Source organism: Gopherus evgoodei, chromosome 3, assembly GCF_007399415.2.
Source record: "Gopherus evgoodei ecotype Sinaloan lineage chromosome 3, rGopEvg1_v1.p, whole genome shotgun sequence".
NCBI lineage: Eukaryota > Metazoa > Chordata > Testudines > Testudinidae > Gopherus > Gopherus evgoodei.
Window position 1 is genome coordinate 109567626 of NC_044324.1, and position 14914 is coordinate 109582539.

The 14914-nt window shown below is 42.5% G+C and overlaps 1 protein-coding gene across 6 annotated transcripts in view; it reads left to right on the top strand.

Moving 5' to 3' along the window:
• The window catches only part of L3MBTL3 (L3MBTL histone methyl-lysine binding protein 3), a 157113-nt gene that overhangs the window by 91898 nt on the left and 50301 nt on the right, over nucleotides 1-14914 (top strand). For all 6 annotated transcript variants that reach the window (XR_003999591.1, XM_030556290.1, XM_030556291.1 and 3 more), the window contains 2 exons: nucleotides 361-471; nucleotides 2123-2237. Coding sequence is in view for 5 of the 6 variants with exons in the window: in XM_030556290.1 (XP_030412150.1) it covers nucleotides 361-471; nucleotides 2123-2237 (226 nt within the window). In the remaining variant the exon portion in view is untranslated. The remainder of the gene's footprint in view (nucleotides 1-360; nucleotides 472-2122; nucleotides 2238-14914) is intronic.

The following is a 14914-nucleotide window of genomic DNA, read 5'->3' on the forward strand; positions in this document are numbered from 1 at the left end:
TTGTAAATGTAATCATAATTTAAAGTACCATTTGATCTAGAATGAAAGTGTATGAGTGTAAGGAGATACAATATGTAGAATTATTGTGCAGTATGCTTTGCATAGAGGTGGAAATGTTCTTAAAACATTTGTAGAGTTCTTAGGGGAAACTTACAGCATTAATGATGATTTTATTTACCTAGAGGGCTGAAGTGATGAGACTAAAATCCTAGAAAAATAAATTATTTTTCTAGTCTAAGTTATTTTAGGACAACAGTTTTTATGTGTTGGTTTGGTTTATTTTGGAGGGGAATGATTGCCCTTATATTTTATAACAGTTTTTTTACATTTCATTGAAATACTCATCATCTCTCATTGTAGAAACCATCTCATGGATTTCAGAAAAATATGAAACTTGAGGTAGTTGACAAGAGGAATCCAGTACTTATCAGAGTAACAACTGTTGTAGATATTGATGACCACAGGATAAAAGTAAGTGTCTCTCTCTTTCCTCTCATTCTCTAAATTGGAGTTCCTGCTTGGAGCATGTTGACTGTTGTTTTGTAAAATAAATACTGCAGTTCCAAAATTAAGAACCTTGCTAGTTTGCACATGAAGTTATTAGTCATATCGATGCACTGCTAAACTGACTCTCATTCTCCTCACTGATTAATACACAAGTAATTTCTTTGGAAGGGGTATCTCTATTATTTTTTTAGTTAGTGATGTATTGAAATAGAAGCTAAGGAATAAAGGATGAAGGTGTTGGGAAATTGCATTGGGAATAGTTGAGATAAAAGTTGTTTTATAAAAGAATGTTGATGACTTAATAATGCCCAATATCAAAAGATTGCTGTGATTTTTTATTAGGGCTCATAAAATATTTGGGATAGATTAATAAAATCTTTCTTTGTAACTTCCATCGTGCAAAAGCCCAAATGAGACAGGGCAAATCTAAAAAGAATAAATGAATAAATAAATAAAGATTTCCTTGCTCCCTGTCAGGCGCTTCTGCGATGTAGAAATTTATATTAATTCTGGACTTTTGATTGGATTAATTTCAGATGACGTTTGCTAAAGGATTTGCAGTTTTTTCAGAAGACTTGCATGTCTGGGTTATTTTCTGCTTTGATTTATAAATCATTATACTTATTGAGTCTTTTAACTGTTAAAATACTGGCATTTTCTGAAATGCTAGCTAAATGAATATGAAGGATATTTCTTTCTGCAGTGTGCAGAGAGGTATTATGCATACATGGTATTTCAAGCAGCAAATGCAATTGACATTTCATTTTGAATCCAAATTAATAAAGGATGTGAAGTCATCAAAAGTAATGTCTGCACACCTACACGTTTTCTGCATAAACTACACATTAGTTTGATCCTGTCAAAAAAAACTCTGCATATATTAAAATGTCAGTGTTTGTGATCCTTGCAGTTTAATTAACTTTATATTATATATTGAAATAGTCTTATATGTACATTTTATAAATAAGATCTTAAGAAATAAAGATCTGAGGTCTTCATTAGTACACTAATTTAAGTAAGTTAAGGTTGCAGATCTTTGGTCCCAACCTGGAGAAAATCAGTGATTGTCTTCTACAGAATCATTCAGTTCGGTCTCTCATCTGATTTAATTCCTTACCCTGAATAGTCAAATTTTACAATAGCTGTAGATCCCTTTGTTTTTAGGGGTGGTGAAATTCATCCATGTGCTGAGGCTCTTTACAAAGCCTATGTATTATTTTAACTCCTGGTTAAAATAGGAATTTGGTTGTTCTAAATGTTTAGAGCTCTTTGAGAGAAAGAGAAGACAGAATTTGGCCCTTCATTTAAAGTGTTAATGTATATGCATAAACATTGTAACTGTCTAAATGTACTGGTATGTTTTGAGCCTGACAATATAACACACACAGAGACCCATTCTACTCCCACTGAAGTAGACAACAAACTTCCTTTCCCTTCAGTGGAAACAGAATAATGCCCAAAATCTAGTTTATACTGCTGTATAATTTCTACAGTTGTCTCATGTTATGTTATTTCTCTGAAAAAGCTGATATTGTAAAGCCTAACATTTTGAAAGATTATTGAGGTAAAAAGACTTTATAGAGAATTTTTCTGATGGTTTTTGTTTTCCTTGTAGGTGCACTTTGATGGTTGGGATAGTATTTATGATTATTGGACTGATGCAGATAGCCCCGATATCCATCCTGCAGGCTGGTGTGCAAAAACTGGACACCCACTTCAGCCTCCTCTAAGTAAGAGAAATCACAAGCTGGTATAATTTTAAAATTATGATATGGGGCATGAGTAATTTTGTGTAGTGCTTCCTCTGACACAGTTCATAGGAAAGCAGCAGTTTGTGTATACAATATAAAATAAGTAGATGTGACGTTTATAACAAAACACATAATTTGAGATTTGGCATAATTAATTGCTTTTTGACTTACTGATCTTGTAAATGAAATTTAACAATTATGCATTAGAATTACGCTCCTATGATAGAGGAATTATAAAAACCTGTGGGGAATTCCTGACCTTACTGAAATCAGTGGCAAAACTCTCATTGACTTTAGCTGTGCCAAGATTTTGCTCCTGCATCCTCTTTCCACATATTCGAATATTAACTTGTTTTCCAGGCACAACACAGTGCAGACTTTTTGAAAAGGCACTTGATTAAAATCTGGTGCCAGATGCTCAAAGTAGGCTCAGTCCCTTTCGTGCTCCAGGCCTGCAAAGGGGGCTTGAAGCTGCCAGTTTGAAGGGGATTCCACCAGAGACATAGAGCAGACATAGTCTGTGAGCTCCTGCACAAAATGGGTGTGCTCTGAGGATGAATCAAGGTTGTGTAGTGAAGGAGGCTGTATAGGACCTTTTTTCACTTGTTGTGGAAGTCTGAAGGTGTCTAATGAAGGAGGCATAGGATTGTCAGGAGGAGAGAGGCCAGTTTCATGGGTTAGTCAGTTCAGTGCTGTCCTGGAGAATTGGATTCGATCCCTGTCTCTGCCACAGATTTTCTATGTGATGCTAGTCAAGTCACTTAATCCAAGCTGCTAACGTGTATGTTCCTCATTTTTGGATGACTGACTTGAGACTCTGGGGTCTGATTTGCAGAAGTGCTGAGCGCTCTTAGCTGCTATTGAAATCAATCATATAGAATGCTAAGTAAGCAGAAAAATCAGGTCCTAGATGTCTCAGATTGGGCACCCAGAATTAGTGGATACTTTTAATCTAATTTCTCTTCCCTTCAGCTCCCTCTCTGTATGATAATACTCCCTCATTTCACAGGGATTTTGTGAAAATATATCCATTAATGTTTATGAAGCTCTCAGATACTTGTCCATTTCCAGTATGCCTTGTCTTATTAGCATCCTTTTTTAATCTTAGTAGTAGTTTTTAGTTGTTGGTTAGTTAGATTTCAGTTTCAGTGAGAGGAGTGCCTCTTTTCCTTTCTTCTCCTGTCAAGGAGACTTGCCTCCTTAGGAGGGTATGTCCAGCTCCCCAGGCTTCAAACATTGCCTCACTTGCTGGGAGGCTTGGATTGATGACCACTCTGACTGCATCCGCCGCTGTGGAGAATCACACATTCTGCAGAAGTGTAACTTCTGCTTATCCCAGAAATCTAGGGCCAGCAAGAACCAGGAGATCAAACTGAGGCTTCAGAAGATGGAGCGCTCCCTTCGCCCCACATTGGAACCAGATCAGGGGACTCCCCTACCCCATACACCAATCTCTGGGAAGGTCTAGTACCACTTATGACCTTGGCTCATTACTTCCCCAAGAAGGGAGAGGCCTCAGAGACCTTCTGAGGCCCCAAGAAGAGGGGCTGTGACTCGCCCCATAAGGAGTCTGCTGCAAGAGACCTCAGTCTTCTAAGTCAGCAGTCTTGGAATTGTCAACTTTTAGACCTGGTACGATGGAAGCTGCAGGTTCCTCTGGTATTGCTAGAGCTGGAAAACCAAGAAGCTCCTGCAAGAGCAAATATGACTCTGAGCAAGCCTCAGTACTGACTGAGGATGACAAGGAGAAACATTCTGCCAAATAAGATGCATCTCTTCCCCTCGTCTCTCCCATGGAGGGTTCTAAACCATTGGTACTGTTGGCTTCCAGAGAGACCATTGCGTCGGTACTGGTGCCCGATTCGATGCCTCAGGAATTTTGATTCTTGAAGGACTTAGCTTTAGCAAAGGAACCGCAGTCCTCACAGATCATGGGCACCAAGGAACCCGCATACCAAGACTAGTTTGATCCCCAGACTCCCATTTATCGTCGTCATCACCCAGTTCACCACCATCTTCAGTTGGGGCTCCTCCACTGCTCTGAGGATGACAACAAATGGGACTTTCACTCAGTCCATTCAGTCTCGTCAGTCTCTGCACAGAGTTCCCCCACCCCATCCTTAAAGGAACCCTTTCTACGTGGATCATAGGCACAAGGAAGAGTCCAGTGGAAGTCATCACAAGTGGAAGGATCAATCCTGGATGACACCACCTCTGCTGTAAGAACACCCCCAATGATCACACTGGGGCCCTGGGCTGCTTACTGTCAGCAGTTTTCTAGGGCTCTGGGCCTAGCCCACTGGGATGAATGGGACGTTCAGTTTCTGCCACCTCAGACCATTCCCCAGAAGAAGGAGATGTTTGAGGAATAAGAGGCTAGGGAGGATGACGAGGCTACTCGTCAATCCACTATCTCCTCATCATCGCCTGATGAAACAGTGATGTCTCCTCCATTATCTTTGGCTGATGACTTTAAGCAGCTCGAAGACCTGAATAAGTGTGTGTCGGACTCAAGGTGGTCAAGGAATTGCAAAATTAGTTATTGGTAGGCCCTACCAAATTCCTGGTTTAAAAAATCTTAAATTTCACAGTTTCCAATATTTAAATCTGAAATTTCACGGTTATGTAACCATTGGGGTCCTGACCCAAAAGGGGATCATGGGGGAGGATTGCAAGGCTATTGTTAGGGGGTTGCAGTATTGCCATCCTTACTTCTGCGCTGCTGCTGGTAGAAGCAATGTGGTAGAGAAGGAATTGAGGGCGATTCACTCATGCAGCCCTGTAGCTCATGTAGCCTTTGGTATAGGGCACAAGTGTGCGTAGGGTTCATGTCCAGGCCAAACAGACACTGCTAATGAAAGTCTCCTGTCAGTGGCACATGGGGCTTGTGCACACCTGAAGTGGCGCACCCATAGGGACACACATCTCAAAGAACTACAGTTGCTACACAGGGTGAGTGATCTTTCCATCCTTTTTTGTATAAATACATTTTTGTCTTATCAATAGAGAAGATATTTGAGGGACTCATTTTCGTTTTTCCTTTCACCTTTTTTTCCCCATATCTACATTTAATTTTCCCCAGTTTTGGATATTGCCAAAGTGGGCTAATCTCTTTGCTTGTGTAAATGGGCAAAATTCCATTGAAATGAATAGAACAGTGTCCATTTACACCTGCAGAGAATTTGGCCCTTTGGCTCTGACCCTCAGCTGGCTCAGTGTAGGTGCAGGATTCCTTTGTCTTTTATAGACATACAAATAATGTCTATATCGGCAAAAAGAACGAGGAGTACTTGTGGCGCCTTAGACACTAACAAATTTATTTGAGCATAAGCCTTTGTGGGCTACAGCCCACTTCATCAGATGCATGTAGTGGAAAATACAGTAGGAAGATATGTGTATACACAGAGGACATGAAAAAATGGGTGTTGCCATACTAGCTGTAGCTAGGGTAGTCAGTTAGGGTGGGCTATTATCAGCAGGAGAAAAAAAACCCTTTATAGTAATAATCAGGATGACCCATTTCCAACAGTCGACAAGAAGATGTGAGTAACAGTAGGGCAGTGGTCCCCAACGCGATGCCCACGGGCGCCATGGCGCCCACGAGGGCATTTATGTGCGCCCACATAGTGCCCAGCAGGGGAGAGAAGCCACGGCCCCGCGCCTGCCACGGACAGAGAACTCCAGGGCCTGGAGGCTGCGGGTGCCAGTGTTCTCTGTCCCTGGCAGGTGCGGGGCTGTGGCTTCTCTCTGGCTTCTGCAGGGCTGCAGCCTGCTGGCGCAGTTCTCTGTCCCCAGCAGGAGCGGGGATGTGGCTTCTCTCCGGCTTCAAAGCCGGAGAAAAGCCATGGCCCCGCCCCTGCTGGGGACAGAGAACTCGGGCTGCAGGCCGCGAGCACCGGTGTTCTTGGTCCTCGGCAGGCGCGGGGCCGTGGCTTTGAAGCCAGAGAGAAACCACGGCCCTGCGCCTGCTGGGGACAGAGAACTCTGGGGCTGCAGGCTTCATTCTATGTTAAAGTAAGAATAATAAATATTTTTGGACCAACATTTCAATAATGTTTTATTTTTTTAAAATAAATAAGATGAAAACTGTTTATGATATTTATTTTGTAAAAACTCCTTAGTTTTTCTTACAGGTATATAAAAAAGACCAAATTCACATGGTAGGGTGAAAGAGTAATGGCCGAATAATTTAATTAATACCTTTTACATGTAAAATTACCCTTTTTATCTTATGGATTCATGTATTATGTAATATTAAATATGATGTTTTTCATATTATTGAATGTACAAATACAAAATAAGCCTTGAAAAATTGTTGGCCCCCACCACACTCTTCTGAAAACATGAATGTGCTACTGGCCACAAAAAGGTTGGGGACCACTGCAGTAGGGTGAAAAAAATTAGCATGGGGAAATAGGTTTTACTTTGTGTAATGACTCATCCACTCCCAGTCTTTATTCAAGCCTAATTTAATGATGTCAAGTTTGCAAATTAATTCCAATTTTGCAGTTTTTCATTGGAGTCTGTTTTTTGAAGATTTTTGTTGGAGTGTTGGAATGGAGACTTTGAGGCCTGTAATCGAGTGACCAGAGAGGCTGCAGTGTTCTCCGACTGGTTTTTGAATGTTATAATTCTTGACATCTGATTTGTGTCCATATATTCTTTTGCGTAGAAACTGTCCGGTTTGGCAAATGTACATGGCAGAGGGGCATTGCTGGCACATGATGGGCATACATCACATTGGTAGATGTGCAGGTGAACAGGTCTCTGATAGTGTGGCTGATGTGCTTAGGTCCTATGATGGTGTCCCCTGAATAGATATGTGGACAGAGTTGGCAAGGGGCTTTGTTGTAAGGATAGGTTCCTGTTCATGAATGGTCCATCAGATATAGTACCCTATCTCTGATAATGGCTAGTCCCACAGAGTATGCAGTCAAGGAATGATTGGTTTTTGTTCGTTTTGAAATCATAAATTCATATCCAAACCCCAAATTTCTAAATTTCATCTGGTTCCAAATTTATCTGAAATTTACCTCTGCTCTAACTAGCAATAGAATCATTTCCCAAGAAATAGAGAAATACCAATTTGGTCATTTGAAATGTGTGCAACTGCAGCAGTAAATCAGAGACATGGTGTTTTTGTTTTATTTTTTAAACTGCTAAATCTCTAATTATTGACACTGAGTTTACCACCAGTTGCAAGCTCAGCATGGTCAATTGTAGAGCATGAACACTTTCATTATTAGAGCAGTGACTTGCAAGTATCTATTTAATGAAAGATGTGAGAGTAATTGAAGTGACAATTTTAGGGGTATTTTCTTCAGTATTTGGGCTTATTGTTTTCTTTATTGGATTGCTTCATTATGTTAATGAGTATTTGGGATTGAACAGAATAGAATTAGATTTTATATTTGCCTTTCATACTCAGGGCATTTCAACATGCTTTACAAAATAATGAACTAAAGAGTGGCAGCAGGCAGTGACTTTAAAGGCAAATATAGCATCCGTTTTCTACTCATCAACCACTCATGTGGCCTTGGGCATTAGAAAGTTTGTTTTGCTTGTTGTTGTTGTCCCAAGGCATCCCCTCAGGCCTTCAATTTTCCTGTTCTACGCCCCAGTCCTTGCACCAGATTTGCATGATTAGTTTTGGCTCCATATGGAACTCATTAATATTGCTCATGACTAAACTGAATAAATAAGTGGCGGCCCACAGAGATTGTTAAATAATGTAGTCTGAACTGTATCTCATAGGCCATTAAACCTCATCCATTTACTCCTATTAAGACGAGTAATTCGTGTTTGACTAAAGCATATTTTACAGAAAAGGCATCTAATCTTGATTTGAGTACTCCAAAAGATGAAGAATATACCACTTTCTTGGGTAGTTTGTTCCAGTGATTAATCACCCTCTCTGTTGAAAATAAATGCCTAATTTCTACTTTGAATTCCTCTGGCATCAGCTCCCAACCATTGGTTCTTATGTTTTTCTGTGCTAAATTAAAGAGCCCTTTAGTCCCGGGATTTTGTCCCTGTGAAGGTACTTAGCCGCTCTGCAGGCTTCTTTTTGATAAATGATTGAGCTCTTTACATTTCTCGCAGTAAGACGTTTTGTCCAATCCTTGAACCATTTTTATGTCTCTTTTGTGCACGCTCTCCACATTCTTTTTACAATGCAGGCATCAGAACTATACACGATATTCCAGTATCAGTCTCACCAAAGCCATATTCAGATCCAAAATCACCTTCTTACTCCTAATCACTACTCCCCTGTTTCTACATCCAAGAAGCACATGAGCTCTTCTTGACATAGTCTCTCACTGTAAGCTTATGTTGAATTGTTTACATAAGAACATATGAACGGTTATCCTGAGTCAGACCAATGGTCCATGTAGCCCAGTATCCCGTCTTCGGACAGTGGTTGGTGCCAAATGCTTCAGAGGGACTGAACAGAACATGGCAATTTATCAATTAGTCCAGTCCCAGCTTCTAGCAGTCACAGGTTTAGGGACACCAGAGCATGGGGTTGCAACCCTGACCACCTTGGCTAATAGCCATCGGTGGACCTATCCTCCATGAATTTATCTAATTCTTTTTTGAGCCTGGTGATACTTTTGGCCTTCACAACTTCCTCTGGTAGTGAGTTCCGTAGGTTGACTGTGCATTGTATGTAGTATTCTTTGTTTTAAACCTACTGCCTATTAATTTCATTGGGTTGACCCCTAATTCTGGTATTATGTGAAAGGGTAAATAACACTTCCTAATTCATTTTCTCTACACCATTCATTATTTTATAGACCTCTGTCACATCCTCCTCTTAGTCATCTGTTTTCTAAAATGAACAGTCTCAATCTTATTAATCTCTCCTCATATTGAAGCTGTTCCGTATCCCTAATCCCTTTGTTGCCCTTCTCTGTACCTTTTCAATTTCTAATATTATTTTTTTCGAGCGAGGGTGACAAGAACTGCTCACAGTATTCAAGGTTTATGTGTAACATGGATTTATGTAGTGGCATTATGATATTTTCTGCCTTATCTCTCCATTTCCTAATGATGCCTAACATTGTTAGATTTTTTTTGACCGCCATTGCACATTGAGCAAATGTTTTCAGAGAACTATCCACGATGACTCCAAGTGGCAACAGCTAATTTAGACCCCATCATTGTGTGTATATAGTTGGGATTATGTTTTCCAACATTCATTACTTTGCATTTATTAACATTGAATTTTATCTTTCATTTTCTTGCCCAGTCACCCAGTTTTATGAGAGATGTCTTTGTAACTCTTCGCAGTCTGCTTGGACTTAACTTGATAATTTAGTATTGCCTGCAAACTTTGCTGCCTCATCGTTTACCCCTTTTTCAGATTGTTTATGAATATGTTGAATGCATTGGTCCCAGTACAGACCTTGGGAGACTTCATCATTTACCTCTCTCCACGATAAAAACTAATCATTTATTCTTACCCATTGTTTTTCCTGTCTTTTACCAGTTACTAATCTGTGAGAGGATCTTCTCTCTTATCCCATGATTGCTTTCTTTTGCTTAAGAGCATTTGGTGAGGGACCTTGTCAAAGGCTTTCTGAAAGTCCAATACAGTATATGCACTGGATCACCCTTGTCCACATATTTGTGGACCCCTACCTCAAAGAGGCATGGTGAGGCATGATTTCCCTTTACAAAAGCCATGTTGACTTTTCTCCAACATTTTGTTTTCATCTATGTGTCTAATAATTCTGTTTGTTACTGTATTTTCAACTAATGTATCTGATACTGAAGTTACGCTTTTTGGCCTGTAATTGCCAGGATTGCCTCTGGGCCTTTTTTAAATCTGCATTGCATTAGCTCTCCTCCAGTCATGATTTAAGCATTACGTTACAGACTGCAGTTAGTGGTTCAGCAATTTCATATATGAGTTCCTTCAGAATTCTTGAGTGAATACCATCTGCTGATGGTGACTTATTACTGTTTAATTTATCATTGTTTCCAAAATCACCTTGTAACAGGGTGCTGGCTAGGAGAAACAAGCCAGGCCCCTGCTAGCCCTTTTCCAGGGGAAGAAGAGTATTAGTTGGGCTGGCTGAAGGGCCATGCCCTAATTAACAGTGTGGTTCCACTTGCAGGCCTGGGTAGCCAGCCTGCCCTATAAAGCTGGCTGAGAGACAGGAAGCAGGGGGAGACAGGAAAGGGAGGAGTGTGGGCTCTAGATCCCTGCTGGCTGGGAAGTTAGTAGTCTCCCAGAGTGTTGGTCTCTGTAGATATCTGTAAATAATAGGTGGTGGGAACAGACCCAAACAATAAAAGGACACAGGTGCTGCACTTCAGTTGGTCTCTGACTGCATTTGTGGAGGGGCCCGGAGAAGGCACCGCTACATACCCCTATTGACACCTCCACCTGGGAGTGTTCCTCAGATTTTTCACCTAAAAAAAATATGGCTCAGATGTGGGAATCTCTCTCACATCCTCTGCAGTGAAGACCAATGCAAAGAATTCATTTAGTTTCTCCATGATGGCCTTGTCTTCCTTCAATGTGCCTTAAGCACCTGGATTGTCCAATGGCCCCACTAATGTGTAACAGGCTTCCTGCTTCTGATATACTTAAAAAAAATGCTGTTAGTTTGTGTGTCTTATGCTAGTTACACTTCAGATTCTTTTTTGCCTCCCTAATTATGCTTTTACATCTGACTTGCCTGTGTTTGTTTTTTCTATTTTCCGTAGTAGGATTTGACTGCCAGTGTTTAAAAGATGTCTTTTTGTCTCTGACTGCCTCTTTTACTCTGTTTAGCTATTGTGGCTTTTTTTTTCTTTTTCTTTTTGATCCTCTAACTGTTGTGTTGTTGTTTTTTTAAATTTGGGGGTATACATATAGTTTGAACCTCAATTACAGTGATTTTAAAAGGTTTTCGTGCAGCTTGCAGGCATTTCACTCTCATGACTGTTCCTTTTAATTTCTGTTTAACTAGCTGCCTCATTTTTGTGTAGTTTCCCCTTTTGAAGTTAAATGCCACTGTGGTGTGTTTCTGTGGTATTTTTCCCCCTACAAAGATGTTAAAGTTAATTACATTATAGTTGCTGTTATCAAACAATTTAGCTCTGTTCCTCTCTTGGACCAGATCCTGTGTGCCACTAAGGACTAAATCAAGAATTGCCTCTCCCCTTGTGGATTCCAGGACTTTCTGCCCCAAGAATCAGTAAATTAATGGTATCTAGAAATTTTCTCTCTCCATCCTATCCTGAGGTGACATGTATTCAGTCAATATGTGAATAGTTGAAATCCCTCATTATTATTGAGTTTTCTGTATTTTGTAACCTCTCTAATTACCCTCAGCATTTCCCAGTCACCGTCACCATCTTGGGTCAGATGGTCGGTAGTATATTCTGTCAAAGGGTACATCTACACTACAGGGTAATTTCAAATTAACATAAACCGGTTTTATAAAACAGATATTATAAAGTCGACTGCGCGCGGCCACACTAGGTACATTAATTCGGCGGTGTGTGTCCATGGTCCAAGGCTAGCATCGATTTCTGGAGCGTTGCACTGTGGGTAGCTATTCCGTAGCTATCCCATAGTTCCCGCAGTCTCCCCTGCCCCTTGGAATTCTGGGGTGAGATCCCAGTGCCTGATGGGGCAAAAATCATTGTTGCGGGTGGTTCTGGGTACAGCCTCACCCCACCCTTCCTGAAAGCAGTAGACAACCATTTTGCGCCTTTTTTCCTGGGTGAACTGAAAGCAAATGCCATAGCACAGCAAGCATGGACCCTGCTCAGATCAATAGCGCAATCATGGACATTGTAAACACCTCGTGCATTCTCGTGCAGTCTGTGGTGAACCATGAACTGCAAAGGCAGGCGAGGAGGAGGCAGCTATGGCAGCGCAACGGCGAGAGTGATGAGGACATGGACACTGATTTCTCCCTAACCGCGGGCCCCTGCGCTTTGGAGCTCTTGCTGGTAATGGGAGAGGTTCTACCCATTGAACGCCGATTTTGGGCCCGGGAAACAAGCACAGACTGGTGGGACCGCATAGTTTTGCAGGTGTGGGACAATTTGCAGTGGCTGAGAAACTTTCGCATGTGTAAGAGCACTTTCTTTGAACTTTGTGACTTGCTTTCCCCTTCCCTGAAACGCCATAATACCAAGATGAGAGCAGCCCTCACAGTGGAGAAGCGAGTGGCAATAGCTCTCTGGAAGCTTGTAACGCCAGACAGCTACCGGTCAGTCGGGAATCAATTTGGAGTGGGAAAATCTACTGTGGGGGCTGCTGTGTTGCAAGTAGCTAAAGCAATCATTAAGCTGCTGCTACAAAAGATTGTGACTCTGGGAAACGTGCAGGTCATGGTAGATGGCTTTGCTACAATGGGATTCCCTAACTGTGGGGGGGGGGATAGATGAACCCCATATCCCTATCTTGGCACTGGAGCACCAGGGCACCCAGTACATAAACCATAAGGGGTACTTTTCAATGGTGCTGCAAGCACTGGTGGATCACAAGGGATGTTTCACCAACATCCACGTGGGATGGCCAGGAAGGGTTCATGACGCTCGCGTCTTCAGAAGCACTGTTATGTTTAAACGGCTGCAGCAAGGGACTTACTTCCTGGACCAGAAAATAACAGTTGGGGATGTTGAAATGCCTGTCGTTATCCTGGGTGACCCAGCCTCCCCCTTGATGCCATGGCTCATGAAGCCATACACAGGCAGCCTGGACAGTGGTCAGGAGCTGTTCAACTACAGGCTGAGCAAGTGCAGGATGGTGGTAGAATGTGCATTTGGCTGTTTAAAAGCCCGCTGGCGCACATTACTCACTCGCTCAGACCTCAGCCAAACCAATGTCCCCTTTGTTGTTCCTGCTTGCTGTGTGCTCCACAATCTCTGTGAGAGTAAGGGGGAGACCTTTATGTCAGGGTGGGAGGCTGAGGCAAATCACTTGGGTGCTGATTACACGCAGCCAGACACCAGGGCGATTAGAAGAGCTCACCAGGAAGCGTTGCGCATCAGAGAAGCCTTGAAAATGAGTTTCATCATGGGCCAGGGTACGGTGTGACTGCTGTGTTTGTTTCCCCTTCATGAACCTCCCCCCCTTTATTGACTCCTCCTGTAAGAAACCCACCCTCCCCCTTCGATTACAGCTTGCTTAAGGAAATAAAGTCACTATCATTTAAAAAGCATGTATTCTTTATTAAAAGTCATTCCCTGTAAGCAACCCACCCTCCCCCTTCGTTTAAAAAGCATGTAATTATAAAAAGAGGAAGTTAATTAACAAGGTATCCTGGGAGTGGTTTGGGAGGAGGATAGGAGGGAAGGAAAAGGCCATTAAGCACATTTCAATGTAATGACAGCCTTTTGGTTGGACTGTCCACCGGGGGGGGAGTGGGCTGGTGCACAAAGCCTTCCCCCACGTGTTCTTACATGTCTGGGTGAGGAAGACATGGAACATGGTGAGTACTGAGGCTGGTTAAACATGGGCTGCAGTGGCACTCTGTGACCCCGCTGCTCCTCCTCATGATCCACCAGACGTCGGAGGATGTCAGTTTGATCACGCAGCAGCTCCAGCGTTGCATCCCGCCACCGCTGATCTTCCTGCCTACACCTCTCACCTTGAGCATCCCTCCTGTCCTCACGTTCACTGGCATCTTTCCTGTACTTTGCTACCACGTCCTTCCACTCCCTCAGATGAGCTCTTTCATTGCGGGTTACTTCCATGATTTCTGAGAACATTTCATCTCGCGTCCTCTTCTTCCTCCGCCTTATCTGAGCTAGCCTTCGGGATGGAGTAGGGAGGCTTGAAAAATTGCAGCTGCATGAGTGGGGGAAAATAGGGAGAGAAGGATTTAAAAAGATACATTTTACAGAACAATGGTTATACTCTTTCACAGTGAACAACACTATTCAGCTTACGTAGCACATGTGATTTCACTACAAGGTCGCATTTGGAAGCCTTTAATATTGAGTGCCTGCGGCTCTGGTGTTACAGATCAACACAGACGCAGGTCCAGGCATCACAGTTCAGCTTGCATGCGGTCATGGTAAGGCACAGCTTCTCCCTTTGCTGCTGCTTTTCTGTTAACAAGGAGCAGCAGACGCCAAACCCTCCCCTCCTCAATCCAATTCTCTAGAATTGCTTTACCCCTCCCCCCACCGCATGGCTGGTATCATGGAAGATCACTGCTAATCACCCACCTTTCTTCCCCCCCCCCCCCCCCCCCACCACGTGGCTGATAGCTGGGAAGATTCCTTCTGGCCAAACGCTAAAAAGCTCAGCGCTATCCTTCCTCCCCTCCCCCATCTCTCTGTCCCCTTACTTAAATTCCTTAATTTCAACCAGGTTACCATGAACAATATCACTCTGCTGAGGATAACAGAGCGAGATAAAGAACGGATGTTTCTTGAATGCTAGCAATCACCGGGACCATACGCAGCTATGCTTTGTCATGCCATGATACCCGATTACTTTCTACATGCACGGCGTGGTAAAGTGTCCTATCATGGTGGATGGAACAAGGCTGCCTTGCCCAGAAACCTTCTGCAAAGGCTTTTGGAGTACCTCCAGGAGCACTTCATGGAGATGTCCCCGGGGGATTTCCGCTCCATCCCCAAACATATTAACAAACTTTTCCAGTAACTTTACTGGCAGCGAATGCATCCCTAGCCCT